Source organism: Leptodactylus fuscus, chromosome 3, assembly GCF_031893055.1.
Source record: "Leptodactylus fuscus isolate aLepFus1 chromosome 3, aLepFus1.hap2, whole genome shotgun sequence".
NCBI lineage: Eukaryota > Metazoa > Chordata > Amphibia > Anura > Leptodactylidae > Leptodactylus > Leptodactylus fuscus.
The window spans coordinates 137,519,890-137,542,486 of NC_134267.1; the positions used below are offsets into that span (position 1 = coordinate 137,519,890).

The following is a 22,597-nucleotide window of genomic DNA, read 5'->3' on the forward strand; positions in this document are numbered from 1 at the left end:
CTCAGCAGCTAGCTGGGACTCCATATAATGAGTGTGATCATCCTGAGTTCCGCTTGAGGAGGCATTCCGTTGCGGCATCCTGCTCTTGATTAGGCCTGAATGAATGGGCCTAAACAGAAGCATCTACGGAATCCACGGCAACATAGGTCATGTTGCTTCTTTTTCCCGCTACTATCTAGCAGAAAAAAAAGCGAGCAGCTCCCATTGAAGTCAATGGGAGCCATTTTTGCAGGTGGATTTTGAGGCGGATTCCACATTAAAATCCACCTGCAAAAAAAACTCTGTGTGAACATACCCTAAACATTCCATTTGCTGCGTTTTTTTTGTTTGTTTTAAAGAGAAACAAGTTTTGTTGGAAGCATGTGAATACAGGCATATAATGTTTTTTTCTTTACAAAAGTGGTAAAAGGAAGGGCATTCTGCCACTCGCAGAGCCGGACATGGATGTGTACATACAAGCCTATAGGATACTATTCACTATGGGACCTTGAATGTGATTGATCTCTACCACTGAGCGCAAGGCTTCAGGAGAAACACGTGTGAATGTGGGCAGAAGGGGACAGCCGCCTAGCCGATCAGATCAGCCGATGTGTAAGTAAGCGATCAATGAGGTGACAGATGTTACACCATATCACCCACACATCCACTTACCTCTGCCTGCCCGGGCGTCTTATAAGGGCTCAGGGCCAGGCTCAGGTAACATTAGTGCGAGGGCCGGGTGCGCGCTCAGTGATCAGGCCACGTGACCCGGGGACATCGCACACTATAATAATACACTCCGCTCAGCGCTCGGTATGAATACTGCTCTATTTTCAGTGTGATAAAAGTTTACCAATATGTCCGCCTAACAACTATGCAAATCTGTAAGCAGCCTGCACACCTGATTGGTGAACATGACCCGCCCCTGTAGCGCCGGCCCGCCCCCTATCTTGTCATATAGGTGTCCTTGTAGCGCTGCTCCTGCGTTTGTTATCTGTGGTGAACGGGTGTGACAGAGTGTAAGTATACTCTATAATGGATGTGTTCGGCTGCATAATGTGTATGTACCTATACAGGCATAGAGCATGCTCACCTGGTGCTAGTAGTGCTGCTAATGTATAGTATAGTGTGTATGTGCCTATACAGGCATAGAGCATGCTCACCTGGTGCTAGTAGTGCTGCTAATGTATAGTATAGTGTGTATGTGCCTATACAGGCATAGAGCATGCTCACCTAGTGCTAGTAGTCCTGCTAATGTATAGTATAATGTGTATGTACCTATACAGGCATAGAACATGCTCACCTGGTGCTAGTAGTGCTGCTAATGTATAGTATAGTGTGTATGTGCCTATACAGGCATAGAGCATGCTCACCTGGTGCTAGTAGTGCTGCTAATGTATAGTATAGTGTGTATGTACCTATACAGGCATAGAGCATGCTCACCTGGTGCTAGTAGTCCTGCTAATGTATAGTATAGTGTGTATGTACCTATACAGGCATAGAGCATGCTCACCTGGTGCTAGTAGTGCTGCTAATGTATAGTATAGTGTGTATGTACCTATACAGGCATAGAGCATGCTCACCTAGTGCTAGTAGTCCTGCTAATGTATAGTATAATGTGTATGTACCTATACAGGCATAGAACATGCTCACCTGGTGCTAGTAGTGCTGCTAATGTATAGTATAATGTGTATGTACCTATACAGGCATAGAGCATGCTCACCTGGTGCTAGTAGTGCTGCTAATGTATAGTATAATGTGTATGTACCTATACAGGCATAGAGCATGCTCACCTGGTGCTAGTAGTGCTGCTAATGTATAGTATAGTGTGTATGTACCTATACAGATATAGAGCATGCTCACCTGGTGCTAGTAGTGCTGCTAATGTATAGTATAATGTGTATGTACCTATACAGGCATAGAACATGCTCACCTAGTGCTAGTAGTCCTGCTAATGTATAGTATAGTGTGTGTGCACCTATATAGGCATAGAGCATGTTCACCTGGTGCAAGTAGTCCTGCTAATGTATAGTATAGTGTGTGTGTGCACCTATACAGGTATAGAGAATGCTCACCTGGTGCTAGTAGTGCTGCTAATGTATAGTATAGTGTGTATGTACCTATACAGGCATAGGGCATGCTCACCTGGTGCTAGTAGTGCTGCTAATGTATAGTATAGTGTGTGTGTACCTATACAGGCATAGAGCATGCTCACCTGGTGCTAGTAGTGCTGCTAATGTATAGTATAGTGTGTATGTGCCTATACAGGCATAGAGCATGCTCACCTGGTGCTAGTAGTTCTGCTAATGTATAGTATAATGTGTATGTACCTATACAGGTATAGAGCATGTTCACCTGGTGCAAGTAGTCCTGCTAATGTATAGTATAGTGTGTATGCACCTATGCATGTACTGACCATGCCCACCAAGTGCCAGTAGTGCTGGTAATAAAGTATAGCATATATGTGAAGAAGGAAGATCTAGACAGTTGATTAACTACAAGCTTCTACTCTAATACCTGGAATCTTCCATTAGTAACTGAGTAATACCTGTTAGGAGATTAATATTTCTGCTTCACTTTCAAGATGATCCCTGTTCAGGAGCTGCTTTCCTATGTATAAGGCTAAGGCCCCACAGGACGTCCTGCAGCGAAGAAGCGCTACAGGAATAACCATGATGTGTTGTTGTCGCAGTCTTTCCTGCAGCGCTTCTTCGCTGCAGGACGTCCTGTGGGGCCTTAGCCTTATACATAGGAAAGCAGCTCCTGAACAGGAGTAAACTGGCACGCAATCTGGCATGTATACGCGTGTCAGAGTTTGCGCGCTCAAAAAAGATCCCATTGATTTAAATGGGGATTACGATCGTATAACGTGCGTTATTTTACGGCCGCAAAATAACGTGCGTTATACGATCGTAATCCCCATTGAAATAGATGTGATCTTTTTTGAGCGCGCAAACTCTGACACGCGTATACATGCCAGATTGCGTGCCAGTTTACTCCGTGTGAACTGCCCCTTAGATAGAAAGTTTCCACTGACTTTCTGTTACAATTATACCTAATGGGAAACCACTGGTGTTTCTGTAGGTATAACTGACATACTGCGCTTTCCAAAACCACAACGATTTTGGAAATTGCAGCGGGTCTGTGCTGTGATTTTTACTGCAGAGTGGGTAGGCATGGGATTTGCTTTAATCCCATGCACTTTGCCCTTACTATAAAACGCTGCAATTTTTTTTTTTTTTATATGTAGATTGTGAGCCCCACAATGTACATTTTTCCCTATCAGTATGTCTTTGGAATATGGAATGGAAATCCATGCAAACACGGGGAGAACATACAAGCTCCTTGGAGATGGTTTATTGCCCTCAGCGGGATTTGAACACCAGGACCCAGTGCTGCAGGGCTGCAGTGCTAACCACTGAGCCACCGTGTGGTGTGACCCCCATTACTGCTGCAATTTTTCCCGCAGAGTTTCCACCGTGAGCAAATCAAGGTGTTTCCATCCTGTAGGGCCCCACCCAGAAAGTGTATTTCCTAACCTGTACAGAAGTTGTACTTAGAGGACCTTTCATCAGATTGGGCACAGGCAGTTCCATATACTGCTGGAAAGCCGACAGTGTGCTGAATTCAGCGCACTATCTGCTTTCCCGATCTGTGCCCCGGGTAAAGCGCTATCGGTCCCGGTACCGTGGCGCTTTACAGTCAGAAGGCCGCTTCTGACAGTCAGTCAGATAGATCCTTCTCCACAGCAGCGCCTATCACGCTGTAGAGTGACAGCGGGTAGGAACGCCTCCTCCCTCTGCTCACAGTGCTCATCTATAGACGAGTATTATCAGGAGGGTAGGGGGCCGTTCCTCCCCGCTCACACTGTACAGCGCTATAGGCGCTGCTGTGGAGAAGGACGTTCTTGACTGTCAGAAACGCCCTTCTGACTGTAAAGCACTACGGTACCGGGACCTATAGTATGGTACCTGGACTGATAGCGCTTTACCCGGGGCACAGATCGGGAAAGCCTACAGCGTGCTGAATTCAGCGCACTGTCAGCTTTCCAGCAGTATATAGAACTGGCTGTGCCCAATCTGATGAAAGGTCCTCTTTAATGTCTATTGTACTGCCCTCACTATTGGAAGTGTTCAGCAAATTCTGATGATGGATTTAAAGTTTATTGTACCAACCTTCCTGATAAGGGGTAGTATATACCAGTACATTTCAGATTTGCAGAAAAGTCATGACTGCCAGATCCACACCAAATGGTGCTATTAATGATTTTAAATTCATTTGTACCAGTTGTCCAAGATTTGATGACATGTCAGTGAAACACATCTGTCCTGACCTGGATCATGGGCTTCTTTTCATTACATTACTTTATAAATGTTAAAGAGGACCTTTCATCAGATCGGGCACATGCAGTTCCATATACTGCTGGAAAGCCCACAGTGTGCTGAATTCAGTGCACTATCGGCTTTCCCGATCATGGGGATCCAAAAGACAGAAACCCTGTTCACCTAAAAAGCTTTTACACGTGTAAACCCATGGACCCGATGCAGCATGAATGAATGGGCCTAAATAGGAACATGTCTCAAGTTGCAGACGCCGTGGCTGACACAGCTGTGGAATCTGCGGCAAGATAGGTCATCTCGCTTCTTTTTCCCGCTAGCGGAAAAAAAAGCGAGTAGCTCCCATTGAAGTCAATGGGAGCCTTGTATGCAGGCGGAGCATAGGATTGGTGCAGAGTTGTTTTTTGTATACATAAGCCTGTGTTTTGACATATTTTTCACTGCAGTTCCACCACACCCTATTGTTAAGAGTGATGTTCCTACTAAAGCCCTGTGGCTTTCCTACTTGGCTCCTGCTCTAATCTGTCACTATGGCTGGTTCATGAATGATGAAATATTTGGTTCTACTACTTATCTACTACACTATTGGGAGAAAAAAAAAAAAAAAAACTATTTTAAAAGTTTAGGTTTGTTTAATAACTGGAACTAGAAATCCGCTGTTGTGCTAGCTTGAGAAGGTTAAACCATGGGAAAAATATGCATATCTGACTTCCATGATGTAATTAGGATGTCAGTGCCTCAAGTATGCACACCAATAGAGGGCGCTCACTGAGAATGTGCAAGTCCATCTTCCATGATGTAATTAGATTGTGGGGATAACGTCTATCCTTAGGGAGAGACCACCTTCTCAGGTGTGTGGAGACTTACAGCTATAGTTGCTCCACTGCAAAGGAACATGGGAAGAATATGCAAAACTGTCTCCCAAGATTTAAACAGGGAGACAGTGCCTCTGTTATGCTGCCCTCTATAGCAAGCAACCCTAAACAACATGCCCAACTTCCCAGAAGTCTTTGCTGCATGACGCAAGGTTATAACCAAATCAGTTTCTCAGCTACAGATGGCACCGTTTCTGTCTCTTTGGACATCCTCAGCACAGTCTAGAGAGAACTGATTTGGTTTAAGTGAGAGGCTGTGAGACCAGATTGTGGGGATAATGTCGCTCCTTAGGGAGAGACCACCTTCTCAGGTGTGTGGAGACTTATAGCCATAGTTGCTCCACTGCAAAGGAACATGGGAAGAATATGCAAATCTGTCTCCCAAGATGTAAACAGGGAGACAGTGCCTCTGTTATGCTGCCCTCTATAGCAAGCAACCCTGAACAACATGCCCGACTTCCCAGAAGCCTTTGCTGCATGATGCGAGGTTATAATCAAATTAGTTTCTCAGCTACGGACGACACCTCTCTCTAGGCTGCGCTGATGACGTCCAAAGAGACAAACGGTGCCGTCCGTAGCTGAGAAACTGATTTGATTATAACCTCGCATCATGCAGCAAAGGCTTCTGGGAAGTCGGGCATGTTGTTCAGGGTTGCTTGCTATAGAGGGCAGCATAACAGAGGCACTGTCTCCCTGTTTACATCTTGGAAGACAGATTTGCATATTCTTCCCATGATGTAATTAGGCAGACAGAGTCTCAGTCAAGCAAACCAATAGAGGGCGCTCCCTTTAACATCATGCCGACCTTCTCAGAGGCCTTTGTTTGCAATGATGTTTTGATTTTACCAGGTACAGTCTCTCAGCCAAGGACATGGAAGTCAGATTTGCATATTCTTCCCATGTTCCTTTGCACAAGTGGAGCGCTCATGGCTTAATAAGACTCCACACACCTAAATGGTGGTTCTCTCCCTGTGGAGTGATGATATCCCCTCAACCCTGTCTAAGCCTCTCACCCCTGCTAGGTCAGTCCTTTCTGTGCCAAGTGGATGAGATGCAACACATTGAAACGGGCTCGTACAGAGCACTTTACCACTTATGTAGATGTTTTCTCACTTTTGTTATTTTCACTCTGTCACCTTTTTGTGTGTCGACGAAGGGATGCTGTACCCTTTTGGGACGCTTCCTGATGGTTGTCTGGGGATGAGGCCTGTAATGGGTCTCTCCCCTCTGTCAGCCGACCTGTCCTGGGGAACCGGGGCAGGCGCAGACCTCTTTGCCTGAGCCAAGGAGTATCTCTGGTGGTGGCAGCCTGGAGAGAAACTTGGCGACTGGTAATCCTGAGTACCCTTGGTGGTGGCAGCCCGAGGGGAAAACGGATGCTGGTAGGGCCATCCTGCTCCGGCAGATGGCCCTTTCGGATACTCGACCCTACTCGGTCACCTTTTGGTCCTTGTGGGGAAGAGTTTGAGTCAGGAACCTCTCTCCCCTTTAGGGGAAGGGTGCGTTTTTTTTTAGTGTGGCACCCACACTTTTTTCATGCACTTGGTGTTTTTGATTGGCACTTGCGGAGACCTTCGATAAAAAAAAACAAAAAAAACAGCTAGTCTTGGCTGAGAGACTGTACCTGGTAAAGTCCCAACATCGTTGTGAACAAAGGCCTCTGAAAAGGTTGGCATGATGTTAAAGGGAGCGCCCTCTATTGGTTAGCTTGTCTGAGACTCTGCCTTCCTATTTAAATCATAGATGATAGACTTGCACATTGTCAGTGAGCGCTCTCTATTGGTGTGCATGCTTGAGGCGCTGGCTTCCTAATTATATTATGGAAGTCAGATTTGCATATTCTTCCCATGTTCCTTTGCACAGTGGAATGCTCATAGCGTAAAGGGATTCTACCATTAAAAAACTATTTTTTTCTAGGTAACACGTTGGAATAGCCTTTAGAAAGGCTATTCGTCTCCTACCTGTGGAAGTGCTCTCCGCCGCGCCGTTCGTTCAAAATACCGGTTTGTACCGGTATGCTAATTAGTTCTCTCACAGCGATGGGGGCGTCCCCCAGCGCAGGAGATGCGATGGGGGCGTCCCCATTGCTGCTTGAAAACCGACTCCAGCGCCGCGTACTGCACATGCGCAAAATTGCGGTGTCGGCACTATGGCTGCGGGCATGTATAGTACGTTCGGCAAAGTTCGCCGAACAGAGCGTACTGCGTAGGCGTCCGACATCAAGCTGAAGAAGGAAGGGGAGGATACAGAAGAACATAGAGGCGGCGCTTCAGTCGGTTTTCGAGTAGCAATGGGGACGCCCCCATTGCTGCGAGAGAACTAATTAGCATACCGGTACAAACCGGTATTTCGAACAAACGGCGCGGCGGAGAGCACTTCCAAAGGTAGGAGACGAATAGCCTTTCTAAAGGCTATTCCGACGTGTTACCTAGAAAAAATAGTTTTTTTAATGGTAGATTCCCTTTAATAAGACTCCACACACCTAAATGGTGGTTTTCTTCTTATGGCGTGATGATATCCCCTCAACCCAAGGTTAAACCAGTAACTGAGAAACCTATAATACAATTATCTGATAAGAGTGGCTGCAGTCTGAAACTTCACTTGATGCCTGTACAAAGGGAAATCTGGAGACTATTAATAAGAAAGTACTCATGAAGGGCATGAGCTTGCGACTTGCTGTTTGTACTGTGTATAGTGACCTAGTAAATGATTCTTTAAGATTACTGTCCACTCCAGAAGACCTGAAAGTTCATAGAAAAATGTCAGTACGCAGTAATCTTGCATTATTATGTGTGACTGCTCAAATAATTTTTTTTTTTTTTTCTAGTAGCATGTGTGTGATTGTGTGATATATGGGATTTTAAGAAATGCAAGTGTGGTTGAAAACACAATGGTGACAAAACAAAAGCAAACAATAGCAGTATTTGTCTTCACAGGAGTTACGCTGGTTTTGTGGGATAGCCCATCAGTATTGTAGTGGATAGCCCTGTTGCCTTCCAGTGCAGGAGTCCTAGGTTTGAATCTGACCAAAGATAATATCTGCAAGGAGTTTGTACATTCTCTGTGTTTCCTTGCGTTTCCTCTTGGTACTCCAGCTTCTTCCCACTCTCTGAAGACCTAGTAATAGGGAATGTAGATTGTAAATCACTGTCACATATAGGGATTACAATATCTGTAATTGCTGTGGAATATGTTGGTGCTATACAAGAAAGCAAAATGAATTATTGGATTGGTGGGGAACTGAATTTCCAACATCAAGGCCATTCAACTGCTTGAAGGGGATTTGGTGACAACGCAGTATTTACATTGGGTCTAGATGCTGTTTGTATTGAGAATTACCGTAGGTACTTTTAGTAAGGATAAGGAGCTATATGTAATACCTAGAACAGTACTACTGAAGGTAGAAACCACATCTAAACAGTGTGCAAACAATAGGTCACAGCACCACAGCCTGTATAAATAGCTGAAGAAATCCAAAAATAAAAGTTGATTCCAGCCAAGTTTCGTGGAAAATTGAAAAATTCTTTTTTATTGATTAAAATAACATAATGAAGATGACAGCACACATCTCAACAGGAGCATGGGCGTCAGCTGACGCGTTTCGGATTAGTACCTTTGTCGAAGTCTGGAGGGCATGCAGGGTTTTTCTGTCCGCTTGAGAAGTCGGACATCTTCTCTTGCGGACAGGGAAGGATGTGCACGGAGTGCAAAAGAACGCACCCGATGCCCATTCAAGTGAATGACAGGTGTCACGGACACAGCTAGTGTCCGCTCCTAATGTCCGTGACAGATTTTGAGCGGACACTAGGAGCGGACACTACATGTCGGACACCGACGGTAGTGTGAACGCCCCCTAATAAAACTGTACTTGGGTGTTGTTCCTTCTAGGTAACTGGGTTTGCAGGCTCAATAGCTTTAATGAATACATAGTATGTGTGTGTTATGTGTTTAGGTGTGTCCTATAATCTACATACTGATAACCATAACTAATGTATATAACGTGCTGTGTATGATGACTTGCAGTTTTTTATGCATATATATATCAAGGAATTACTCCAGTTTTATTTTATCTACAATCATGAAATGTCAAATACTAACTGAGGTTTTTACTAAATCCAACATGTATGGTAACAATTTATAGAATCTTAAGAGCTCCATAACGTTCTTAAAGGAATAGCCTTAAACCTGCTGAACCAGGCATGCATATGTATTGGGTGGGTGGGTGGGAGGAAGGAACGGTTGATTGGCTGCTTCTAGAAAGATGTAGGCACTTGAAATGCTCCACTTGCAATTGCAGGCTTTGCATGTATTGTATGCATCTATTGTTCCCCTTATGCAGTCATTTTAATCTGTAGGGTGCCCCTATGGAAACTACTTTATATTCATTTGTCTTAAGTGCTTAGAAGCTTGAAAAATCACTTGCATATAGGAAACAGAGCTTATTCAGATGGGTGCAATTCACGTGCGTTATATAGACCATATAATGGCAGTAAATCTTATCCCAACCATGGACCATTGACCTGAACTAGCTGCATAGTCAGGTATGATTCTTGTAAATAATGAACCGTCACTCGGTAGCCCTAACTGGTGCCCGGAAAAGGCTTCTCACGGCCGTCATAAACAATAAAAAAGAATTTCTGGCACTCAAAAGGTATGCTTCCAGTGTGCAAAACTTTGTCCGATAAAAGTATAGACATTTCGGTCAAATACAGACCTTCAGTGTGTTGGTAAGGAGTAAATTGGAAGCCAAAGGATATGGAGTATGGAGTCCAGGTGAGTCACTTCCTCACCTGGACTCTATACTCCATACCCTTTGGCTTCCAATTTACTCCTTACCGACGCACTGAAGAACAGGCATGTCAAACTCAGGGAACCCCGAGGGCCACATGGGTAACGAGAGGTTGTTGCGAGGGCCACACACAGGAGCTAATGGCTAGGGCCTAGGGGACTGATCACTAATACCATGCATCACAAAAATCCGGCATTTCTATTGCAGGCTACATAGAGTAGCCTACAATAGATAGTATAGAATGACAGGCTGGAGCCTCACAAGGCTCCCGGCTGCCATAAAAATGCACGCAGGCCCCGAATCTTGCTCCGGGTGCCTGCGATTGCCGGTAAAATGGCACCTCAGTTAAAGCTGGCAGACACCATTATTGTGTTGGAGTGCTGGGGGAGGGGGGCTACTGGATGTCTGGCCCTTCCTTGGGCCTGAGGACTGTTTTTTTGTTTTTTTTTCCCACCCACTTGCAATTCTTGCACTTGGGGGTTGATAGGAGCACTACAGACTGTAATGCTCCAATTAACCCCCAAGTCAAAGAATTACAAGGTGGTTGGGAAAAAAAAGTCCTCAAGGAAGGGCCAGACAGACCTCCAGAAGCCCCCCTCCCCCAGCACTTCAAACCCCCCCCCCCCCCCCCCCATCATCATAAATCTAGCATTTATCTCCTGCTTACCTGCTTCTGCTCTTCAACCTGCGCAGCGGTCTTGTGAGACCGTGTAGGACGCAGGCACACGTCGGGTGCGGGCCTGATTACGTGGCCACGTCACCCGGTGTGTGGGGAGGAGGGAGCGGAGCAGGCAGGGAGCTTTCTTGTAATTGCTTACACACCCCTCACTATTTAGAGCAAATGGGTACTCAAAAGGCTAAGAAAGCTGTTGGGTCGTGTGTGTCAGCATTAGGGTCCATTCACATAGAGGAAAATGGTGAGGAACTTGGTGTGGCATTTGTGGTGTGCTTTTTTTCAGCCCCTAAATTCCACACCAAATTCCTCACCATTTTCCTCCATGTGAATGCACTCTTAGAACTCCACTAAAATGATGGTAACTTCTCACAGCAATAAATCTGACTGCTTTGTCTCCACAACATCTCAATATCTAATTTGTTTTTCTTCTGTTTTAAAACAGTTAATCATGTGTGACAAACCAGTACTTCATTACTTCAATGGACGCGGTAGAGGGGAGGCGATCAGAATTATGTTAGCAGTAGCTGGTGTTGAGGTTGGTAACAGAACTCATCAATTTCATCTTATGTGATAAAATTTATATTCTATGACCTGTTTTCAAGTCTATTTTTTCTTCCATTTGCAATCTGGCCTGTTTAAAATATTTAAATAAAAAAAATTAAAAGCTGTGAGCTGGATGAAAATCCTTAAAGGGATTCTACCATTAAAATAGAATTTTTTGTCAGTCACACGTAGCAATAGCGGTAAGAAAGGCTATTCTTCTCTGCGCTGCCGTTCCAAAGAAATCCTGGTGTTTGTTAGTATGCAAATGAGTTCTCTCGCAGCACTGGGGATGGTCCCCAGTGCTGAAATACCACTGGGGGGTATCCCCAATGCTGCTAGAGAACTCTAGGCTCCATTCACACAGAGTAACGTTGGCGTTTTTTGTGCTTATTTTGGCACATAGCGCTGCGTTTGCGCTGCGCTATTTTGTGGTCGCGTTGAACGGCGCAAACACGCCGTATATGCGGCGCTATGTGCCAAAATAAGTACAAAAAAACGCCAACGTTACTCTGTGTGAACTTTAAATAATTCCAGGTAAAATCACTAAATGTGAAACACATAAAAATTAGTGATGAGCGAATTGTATATCAGCTGAGTAGTATATATAGTAGTAATCAGCCGAACACCAAAGGGTTAAACTCATCGAATATTCGAAGTGTTTAACCCCTTGGTTTTCGGCCGACTACACGCATTCCTATGCCGGCGAGGTATTCGATTGGATACTACTTGCTCATCACTATTAAAAAAAGTCACGCATGAGGCTAATGACCTAATAAATAGTTCATTATGAAAACATTTTAAGTATTCATGCCCAATATAATCAAAAGGGACACAGCGGTCCCAAGTAAAGGTAACCAGTAGGACTTATCCAATTCCAATGAGGGAAGGGATACTTCAAAGGTCTGGAAGGAATTAACTAGGCAATCTTTTACGAAATAGATAGGGTGAAGCAGAAAAATGCAGAAACAGCCCTTATGCTTAATTAAAGATGCTGCAAAAGAGGGAACTGAGCTCACTGTAATGCCTATCATAGGGTCACCGTCCTATTTAGCAAGGGCCCTGGTCGGAACCTCACCCTCTCTAAGGGTGCATCCCTAGATGGCCCTTCCTGTAAGATATATGCAGATAGATAAGAGAGGCTAAAATAAATGGCGGAAACGCATTGCACTTGCTAAATAGGGTGGTGACCCTGTGATAGGCATTAGGGTGAGCTCGGTTCCCTCTTTTGCAGCATCTTTAATTAAGCATAGGACTGTTTCTGCATTTTCCTGCATCACCCTATCTATTTCGTCAAAGGTTGCCTAGTAAATTCCTTCCAGACCTTTGAAGTATCCCTTCCTTCATTGTAATTGGGTAAGTCCTACTGGTTACCTTTACTTGGGACTGCTATGTCCCTTTTGTTTATTTTGGGCATGGATACTTAAAATGTTTTTATGATGAACTATTTATTAGGTCATTTAGATCTCTGCTTGTGGTCATGCACTTAGGCCTGGTTCACATCTGCGTTTGGTATTCGGTTCAGGAAGTCCACATCAGGACCCCCCAAATGAAATACCGAACACAAGTGGTGAGCACAGAAAGCACACAGACCCCATAAACTATAATGGGGTCCATGTGTTTTCCGCACGATGTCCGCACGAATCATGTGGTGAGGAAAGTAGTTCATGAAGTACTTTTCTCTCCGCGTGACTCATGCGGAGACCGCATGGAAAACACACGGACCCCATTATATTGTATATGGGGTCCGTGTGCTTTCATAAGCTCAACGCTTGTCAGCGTGTTCAGTATTAATTTTGGGGTTCCCCATGCAGAATCCCCAAACGGAATACTGAACGCAGATGTGAACCAGGCCTAAGCTTACTCCCAGTGGATAAAAATCAGTCCTTGTCACATGACCATGGACTGTATATTACAAACAGGTGCACAGCTAATTACCAAGCAGATGTCTAATTACTGTTCTGAGAGTCTAACAAGCTGTGCACCTGTGTGTTCATCACATGACCCTAGACTATATCACATGACCCATGGACTGATTTTTATTCACTGGCAGTACACTGAGTGAATGACAGCAAGCAGATATCTAGAAAATGAAGGATTGATGCAGAAAGTATATTGGAGAACTTTTCATTATGCACACATACATTGGTCTCTTGATACTGGTTTTGAGTGGCCAACCCCTTTGAGGCCCGATTAACATTTGCATTCAGAGAGCACTTTTCTCGTTTCATGCGGAAACCACACAGACCCATTATAGTCTATGGGGTCCGCAGGTTTCCTTAGGTCACCGCTTTTTAATGCACATAGGTTTCTGTTTTCGGGGGTCCCCAAGAGGACTCACTGAACGGAAACCCTAATGCAGATGTCAATCGGTCTAAGCCTTTTTGTACATGGCTAAAGTGGGACTGATATGGAAGTAGATCTTAGTATGCTTCTGATTTCATAGGCAGACAAACAGGTGTTTGTTTTGGTTTGGAGTTTTTTCTTTTTTCTTTTTATTTATATTTTTTTAAATTTATAACACTCGTACACCAAAAAAAAAATTATTGCATGTTTCATAAAATTCTGCATGTCTTGTTACTTCCTTAGTTATGCATTTTCTGGCATTTGCCTACTATTTAATACTGCATAAGGGAGTCTGCACACAGAGTTTACGCTCGCTCATTCTGAACGTAAAACTTGTTCAGAGTGAGCGGCGTAAAAAACAGATCCCATTGACTTGAATGGGTGCCAGCATACGTACGCTACCCATTGAAATTAATGGCAGGCTTTTTTTTTTACCTATTGCTTTCAATGTGATACACGCGTATGCCAGCACCCATTCAAGTCAATGGGATCTGTTTTTTACGCTGCTCACTCTGAGTTTTACATTCAGAATGAGCGATCGTAAACTCTGTGTGCAAGTTCCCTACCTCCTATTAATGAGGTTTTAGCTAACGATTGTTATACTTTTGTCTTGACAGTTTGATGAAAAATTTTACAAGACAAAGGAGGAATTTAAAGAGCTGCTGCAATGTAAAGTATTTTAGTTCTTTTTAGTAACTTTATAAAGATGCTAAAACTTAAAGGGATCCTATCATTCAGATGGCATTTCTTTTGTGCCTAACACGTCGGAATGGCCTTAAGAAAGGCTATTCGTCTTCTCCGCGCCGCCATTCCGTAGAAATACCAGTTTTCATAATTCTTGTTTTGTTTTTTTTTTAAACTGTAATGTGATCTCTAATCTTTCTGTATAAAGTAGTCTACCACCTCCAAGCATATTCAGCTGTTACTGCTGTATTAGGGCCCCTTCACATGGAGTTTACGCTCCGTGTATTCTGTACATTTTACACGTGTAAAATGTAGTTAGCCATTGAGTTCAATGGCATATTTGTATAATGCGCGTCTTTTTGCGATGCAGTGCATCGGCATCCAGTCGCGCACTCTGCTCCGGATTAGGCCCAAATAAATGGGCCTAGTCTGGAGGGAGTGTCTTCAGGTGGATGGCGTGAGCGAATCCGCCTGAAAGAATGAGCATCTCGCTTCTTTTTCCAGGGAGCCAGAACAAATGGCTCCCAGAAAAAAAGAGCTGACCGGTTCCCATTGATTTCAATGGGAGCCGTTTTTTTTCTCAGGATTTTGAGGCTGTCAATTATTTATAGAACTGACTCCGTGATGTCTGCTCTGAGGGCAGGGCCCCCACGTGGTGTAAACACCGCATCAAAAAACAGCATTTTACAGTCTCTACAAAGTGGAGGGGATTTCATGCACAGTGGAGATGCTGCAATTTCCAATACTGTCGCGTTTTTGCACATCGCAGCATGTCAATTATGCCTATAGGGAAACCGTTTCCATATGTGTAATTGAAGCAGAAAGTTCGCAGAGGAAACTTCTGTACTCTGGAATTTCTGTGAAAAGTTCTGCGAGGAAAAACTACCATGCATTTCTGCTGCAGTTTTCCCCACATTGCTTTCTTGCTGTGGCCCAATACGTGGGGCCTTATCCTAGCGTGCTGCCTGCAGTTTAGGCTGCATTTTCTCAAGGCCATACATATAAAGTTCTTTAAGTCTCCTGATAGGTTAAGCTGTAGACTCTGTATTTTTGGAATCCACCTTAATCTTTACATTAAACTGTAAAAATTATTTCCATTTTTCATGGTGACGTGTGCAGATCTACAGAAGGGATACTGTATGTGATTGTGACTTGTTCTCTGTATGAGGTGACATATGTAGAAATATGTTTATGCGAGCAGTTTGGTGTGTTAACTATTTCTCAATAGTCAGCTTGATGGCTGCAGGCAATTTGGTGTAGACGAGTTCGCACACAATTTCATAATGGAGAATTGAATTCACTGTATTATATATTCAAGGATACACTAAAGGGTTTATTATTTGACCCGATTATCCGGATTAATTGCACATAGCAACGCTCATTTGTTAAACATTTAACTAGTTACTGTCTCTCCAAAAAACTTTCAACAGTACAGGCAATTGAAAAGAATTTTTAGTATATATCAGAGAACCCCCCCCCCCTTCCTCCCCAGTTAAATTGACTTTCATTGCAATCCTGAGTCAGACTGCAGGTTGCATTATGTAAAAATCTATAGATTGGGAGGAGTGAGGTGTAAGAACAAGATAGATAGAAACAGATGCTGCTAGAGCTAAGAGCATTCTGTCACTATCCATACATGTCAGTAATTCTTTATATAGGCCCTGCATGATCCTGGAGCTGTTTTTGTGAGAGAAACTGTTAGGGTAAGTTCAGACAGGGTTTTTTGGATCGGAAACCTGAGGCGGAGGTAAGTTCACACAGGGTTTTTCGGTCAGGATTTTGAGGCCGTATCCGCCTCAAAATCCTGACCAAAAAGACAGCTCCCATTGAAAACAATTGGAGCTGGTCAGTTTTTTTTTTTTTTTTTTTTTTTCCTGGAGTCAGCTCCCGGAAAAAAGAAACGACATGCTCATTCTTCAGGCTGATTCGCCTCGCAATTCGGCCTGAAGAAACTGACTAGTTTGGGCCTAATCCGAAGCGGAGTGCGCAACTGGATGCCAGTGCAGTGCACCAGCATTCAGTCGCGGCTACCCGTATTTTGGTCCGGAACCGTTTGAACTTACCCTTATGGCATGTATCACAGCTTGTCTCCACCAACCAGCTCAGAAATGAACATTTTGGACAGTCTACAAAAAGGAAGACTATAAAATGTATTGAATAAGATCCAGAAATAGTCTTACTCGTGCACATATCAGTTGAGCCTTCATAAAGTACCTGAAATGACAGGAGTTCTTTAATCCTCATGCTGTACTACATAATTGGTCTTTTGAAGGCCGAATTATCAACAATATGTAGCTGGGCTGGTTAGCTAACTTGCAACTTGTTCATATGTAAAGGCCATCTCAACCTCATCCTAGCCACATCTTCTAAACAAAAAATCCCTGGTTGTAATCTCCAGAATATCTAGGCTCTCAGCCTAAATGTAAACCTCATGGCACAGATTATATTAACTGCGCACAGACTTGTTAGATTTGTCTAGGATGTTTATAATTTATTGGATGGAGAGTAGAGATGAGCGAGTACTGTTCGGATCAGCCGATCTGAACAGCACGCTCCATAGAAATGAATGGCTGCACCTGGTACTTCCGCTTTGACGGCGGCTGGCCGCTTAACCCCCTGGGGGCCGGCTACGTCCATTCATTTCTATGTGAGCGTGCTGTTCGGATCGGCTGATCCGAACAGTACTCGCTCATCTCTAATGGAGAATACTCGTGAATGGAGTTTTCTAGGTCGTGCAGATTTCAGTGTTGTTCACCCTTTGCAAATAAAAGGGTGAAATTCCATGCAGATGTAAAACCTGTTTTGCCACAGATTCATGGCATAATCTACAGTATAAAAAAACAAAATACAAAAAACCTTTTGTACATATCTCAGTGCACCCTAATACATGTGACACTTTTTTTTTTTTTTTCTTCTAGCTGGGAAACTGATGTTTCAACAAATACCAATGCTGGAAATAGATGGGCTTTGTCTGGTACAAAGCAGAGCCATTCTGAGTTACATAGCAGAAAAGTATAACTTGTATGGAAGTGATCTTCAAGAAAGAGCTTTGTAAGTACATTTACTTTATATTTTTAAGTCCTTTAAAAATTTTTGTTTTTGCTAGGTTCACACCCGCTTTGGGGTTTTCATTCTCCAAGCAGACCCAAAAAAGTGAAACCCAATCCGCTAAACAAGTGGTTACTCACAGACCCCTTAGACCAGGGGTAGGCAACCTTCAGAACTCCAGCTGTTGTAAAACTACAACTCCAAGCATGCTGACTGTGAAGGATACTGCCTTATCAAAGAGTGATACTAAGGCCTGGTTCATCTGCTTTCGGTAATCTGTTTGGGGACCCCTCAAATGGAAATCTATATGCATTAAAAAGTGTTTAGCTAGGAAAGCACACAGAACCAATAGACTATAATGAAGTCCGTGTGGTTTCCGCACAAAACATGCAGGAAGAAAAGAGCTACTTGCAGTACTTCTCTCTCCGTGTGATTTGTGAGGAAACCACATGGACCCCATTATATGTGTAAACTGTATTTTATTGAAAATTTTACAACAAAATAAAAGGAACAAACATGTAAAACCACAATGTATAGCAATAACGCAAAATGAGGACCAACCATGGGCAGGTCTAATAGCGCAAAAACAACCACACAACGCCCAAAATGGGCCAAAAAAAGACAAACACGCACCATGAGCATACAACACTAAACCACACAGAAGGCGCTACCCACATGGACCCCATTATAGTCTATGGGGTCCGTGTGGTTTCCTAGCTAACTGCATTTTAATGCGTATAGGTTTCCGTTTGGGGGGTCGCCAAGTGGACTACCCATACGGAATCCGAAACGCAGTTAATAACCGGGGGTAAGGCACCAAGCAGCAGACTGCAGCGAATAAGTGCTGCAGGAAAAAAAATGCATTGCGTTTTACCACAGCAATTTTTTTAATTCTTTTTCCTCCGTGGACCTTCTGCTTCAATCATACCTATAGGGAAACCGCCAGTGTTTCCGCAGGTATAAATGACATGCTGTGATTTCCAAAAAAGTGACTGTTTTGGAAATCGCAGCATTTACACTGCCAGTATTTTTCTGCAATGTGTGGAAGGGATTTGCTAGCATCCCATCCATTTTGCAGGAACTGTAAAACCCTTTGGCAATTACACCACATGGGGATTCAACCTGAAAAGTGTTTTCTGGTGTGCATTTTACCCTTCCCTCCCTACACTACCATTCCTTTCTGGAGAGGCAGAGATGAGTATATCCAGTGTCCAGGCGTGAGCAGAGTTGAGAGACAGGCCTGCATACCAGCAATATAGGATATCAGTGTTACATGATTTGGTTGACCAATAGTCCATGCCTCTATCTGCTTCTTAGTCAGCCAAATGCTATGTGGTTTCTGGTCACAGCCATGTGGAACAGATAACCTGGTTGTCTGTCTTCTGGTCAGAAGCTAAAGGTGGCCATATACCTTCAATAACTGTTGTCTATAAGACCAGATCAAAATATTACACTGACGCTTTAGTTTTGCCTCACCTGTTAGTTAGTAATTAGAGATGAGCGAACAGTGAAATATTCGATATTCGTTTCGAGTAGAGCCTCAATATTCGACTACTCAATCGAATATCGAATCCCATTATAGTCTATGGGAAAAAATGCTCATTTCAGGGGAAACCACTATTCGACTAAAGGAGAGTCACCAAGTCCGCGAGTAGCAGGAGGAGAGTGTTTAGGAGGAGCGCTGTGCAGTTAAAGTGCATGGACCCCATTACATTATATGTAGCTGCAGGATGTCCTGTACATATTGCTGAGCTGTTAGTGTCCTTTGTATCACTTCAGGGGTTGACTGTCATAGGCGATGGCTCCACAGATCACCACACTAGCAGTGTTGATCCACAGTAATGACAGGATTGAAGTGCTGACAACTAGGTCTCCATACTGTAACCCAACCATCGTCAGATTCCAAACAGAACCTGAATTGACAAAATCTAGTCCATAGCAGTCCAGGTTCTTCAGGTGTCAATGTGAGGACACTTTATGGATATTGTGATACCAAATTCCTTGTGTTAAACTCCTGCAAATGTTGGGGTCTGCATATGCTTGTCACTGGATCAGTCAGTCTTCTCTACTAATGGTCTGTTTGGGCCCTCCAGAGCCTTGTTGCTGCACCCAACACCTCCTAACCTAACAGCTTGTCCATAATGGTCTAGATGGTGGTTAATTTCTGGAAATGACCATCCTTCTCAGATCACTTAAGTGATGTACCCCTTTCAAAGTCTGTCAACAGGACAGACTTGGACAAACTGCTAGACAAGACTATCACCAAGAGGTTGACTACCCTAAAATAGCCTTTGAGAGCCTATTATAGGGCAGTGAGAAGCACTTCTAGGCTCTGTAATCCTCTCAGTTCTGCAGCTTATTGGAATTTCTGTATGGGTATGTTGTTTGAGTTTTGTTTGGTTTTTTTTCTCAGAAAAAATGTATGTATAATATTTTTCTCTTTATTTCATTTCAGTGTTAACATGTATGTTGAGGGAACCACTGACCTTTTAACAGAGGTCTTGAAATATTTCTTCCTTTCCGAGAGCGAAAAGGAAAAACAACGAAGTTACATGAAGGACAGAGCATGCAACAGATACTTTCCTGTGTACAACAAAGTGAGATTACTATAGTTTTCTACCAGTTTCATATGTGGTTGCCAATTTTTGTTCTGATACTGTATTCCCTGTATGTATACTGTATATACTGTATATTGTTTTCCCCTACACACAAAATAGGGGAGGTCTAATCCCTGGGGGTCCCATCAATCATGAGAACAAAGGTGTATTTCCCACTGTAGTTGAATGGAGCAACAATTTAACATGCTTGCTGCTGCTCCACTCATCTCTATAGGACTCCTGGGATGATCCCCAGATTTGCTGGTGCTGCTACAATTTTTTGTTTAGAAAAAAAAAATAAAATAAAATATATATATGTTTTGATCTGACTTTGACATTCAGAATTTCTCTGCATGATTTGCCAGAATGGATATGTTATACAATGTAATGGATGTATCATTGCTTTCAGAGTCTCATTTTATGTTTTAGGCTCTTGAGGATAAAGAATTTCTAGTTGGAAAGCGGCTCAGCTGGGCAGATGTGTATCTGTTGGATACCATATTACAAATAAAGGAATTTCATCCTGACATCCTGCAAAACTTTCCCCATTTACAGGTATTTGTTGTACAAAGTCAAATTGAGTGCTGTATGTATAGGACAAGGTGCAAATGTGTCACTGAAAAGTGCTTTTCAGTAGTTTTTGAAACTTCAAGGAGAACCAAAGCATTCTTAAAGTCTTGTCCTTTTTGGAGACCTGGACCAGCGTTGTATGCTTTGGGAACTCTGCTATGTAATTGGGTGTCAAAATTTTGGGTATTTAGAGACTTCATCATATTCAGGGAACAGGCATGAGTGAGTGAATGGCGTCCTTCATGTACGGACTGTTACTAAGCCCCTCCATTTTCTTCAGAAGCCACTAAAGACCTATAATGGTTTATCAGTGTGGGGTAAAATTCCCATTTTATAGCTCTATGGGGCCGTTCACATGGATTAAACGTGAGCTGATTATGGCAAAATACATGTGTAAAAAATCAGACTCCCATTGACTTCAATGCCATTTTTTACACGTGTAAAAAACGTGCCAAAAAGTGTTTTTTACATGTGTAAAAAAAAAAAAAAAAAAAAAAGGCATTGAAGTCAATGGGAGTCTGATTTTTACACGTGTATTTTTCCATAATAGCTTGTGTTTACTCCATGTGAACGTCAACTATGAATGTAGAGTGGATAGTATGTTGACCTTCAGCACATTCATATCCTACAGACATACATCGTAAATGGCAGTTGTGTCCATCTTATCTTTTAGATATGTTTGAGGCCATCCATATTAGTTCAGCGTGTGTCTGGCTCTGGGCAGACTGAAGCAACTACAGTGTTTGTGCAGACTCTGTCCAGTTAAATTTAATATGACAAAGCTACAATATTCTACACTGACTTAGACAATAAACTGGCTGCAAAGTTACTATACCTTCCACAACGTAAAGCACGGCTTTCACCAGTATGTCCAATGTCCAGACCTGGAATTACTAGTGAAGGGGGTGCAGTACTCCACAAACACGGTTTTCTTCACAGCTGATCATTGGATTGCTGAGTCAGAATCCCAGCTTTTTTTGTTGCAGGTTTTTTTGTGCCAAAGCCAGGAGTGGATTGAGCAGAAGGGAGAAGTATAAGACCTTCCTATATATCTCCCATTCCTTTTGTAGCCACTCCTGGCTTTGGTTCAAAAAAATCGCAGCAAAATCTGCAATAACAAAAGCTGCGTTTCTGCAATGTGGGGCCTAAGGCTGGGGCCCCACAGAGCAAAAATTGACCCCAAGTACCTGCAAAGTGGATGGGATTCTGGCTAATGGATTTTTATATTCACCATAAAATCCTTTTCTTGTTGTACTTATTGGGGGACACTGCACCGTGGGTATAGACCTGGCCACTAGAAGGCTCACACTAGGAAAAGCAAAGCATGTCCGCTCCGCCTTCAGACTATACCCTCTCACTAGACTCTGTGCTAACCGGTTTGTACTGCTGCAGTAGGAGAGAGACTCAAATAAACAAAAAGAACATGGAACCAACAACCAACATCATGACCTGAACCCAAAAGCGGGCCAAAACAGCCCAACACTAGGGTAAAAGCGGTGAGCACAGTGTCTGTGGAAAGGGTATAGTCTGGAGGCAGAGCAGACATCCTTTGATTTTCCTAGTACCAGCCTCCTAGTGACCAGGTCTATACCCACGGGGCTGAGTCTCCAATGAAATAATATCTGCAACGGAAATGTTGCGATTTCAAAATTAGTTGCATTTTTGTAAATCACAGCATGTCAGTTATACCTATGGAGACGCTGGCATTTTTTGTATAGGTATAATAGAGACAAAGTCCCAGAGGAAAACTGTGGATTTTCTGTGAAAAACGCTGTAGAAAAAAAAATGCAATGCATTTCCGCAGCGTTTTTTTTGGCTGCAGTTCGCTTTGTGGGGCGTTAGCCTTAGGGAGTTATTCCAGGAATATAGGTATATATTAGGAAACTACAGTGGGTGCAATTCCCCCATATTTCTCAGCAGCTCCAGTTATTGTAGAAGATATGATGCACTATTGCTATTTCAATGCCTTTTTTTTTTTTTCTTCATATTTTAGGCTTTTGAAAAGAGAATGTGTGAAATCCCAAATATAAAGAAGTACTTGCAGCCAGGAGGTCAAAGAAAACCAATGGCTGATGACGAGTATGTAAAAACAGTAGTGGCACTTGTATTCAGCTAATGTGAAACAAGCATGTGGCTTAAAAGACCTGTTGTTGGGA

The 22,597-nt window shown here is 43.2% G+C and overlaps 1 protein-coding gene across 1 annotated transcript; it reads left to right on the plus strand.

Moving 5' to 3' along the window:
* Positions 1-970: 970 nt before the first annotated feature.
* LOC142197823 (glutathione S-transferase 3-like) lies at positions 971-22,597 on the plus strand. Its single transcript, XM_075268436.1, has 7 exons — positions 971-998; positions 11,099-11,191; positions 14,160-14,211; positions 17,145-17,277; positions 19,730-19,871; positions 20,301-20,426; positions 22,435-22,597. The coding sequence occupies exons 2-7, from the start codon at positions 11,105-11,107 to the stop codon at positions 22,555-22,557; spliced, it is 663 nt and encodes a 220-aa protein (XP_075124537.1). The 5' UTR covers positions 971-998; positions 11,099-11,104; the 3' UTR covers positions 22,558-22,597.

Excerpts from the sequence above, each read along its gene's own strand:
- LOC142197823 (XM_075268436.1), top strand. The coding sequence starts at position 11,105 with ATGTGTGACAAACCAGTACTTCATTACTTCAATGGACGCGGTAGAGGG. Across the intron at positions 14,212-17,144 it reads ATTTAAAGAGCTGCTGCAAT|CTGGGAAACTGATGTTTCAA; the intron begins GTAAAGTATTTT and ends TTTTTCTTCTAG. Across the intron at positions 20,427-22,434 it reads AAAACTTTCCCCATTTACAG|GCTTTTGAAAAGAGAATGTG; the intron begins GTATTTGTTGTA and ends TTCATATTTTAG.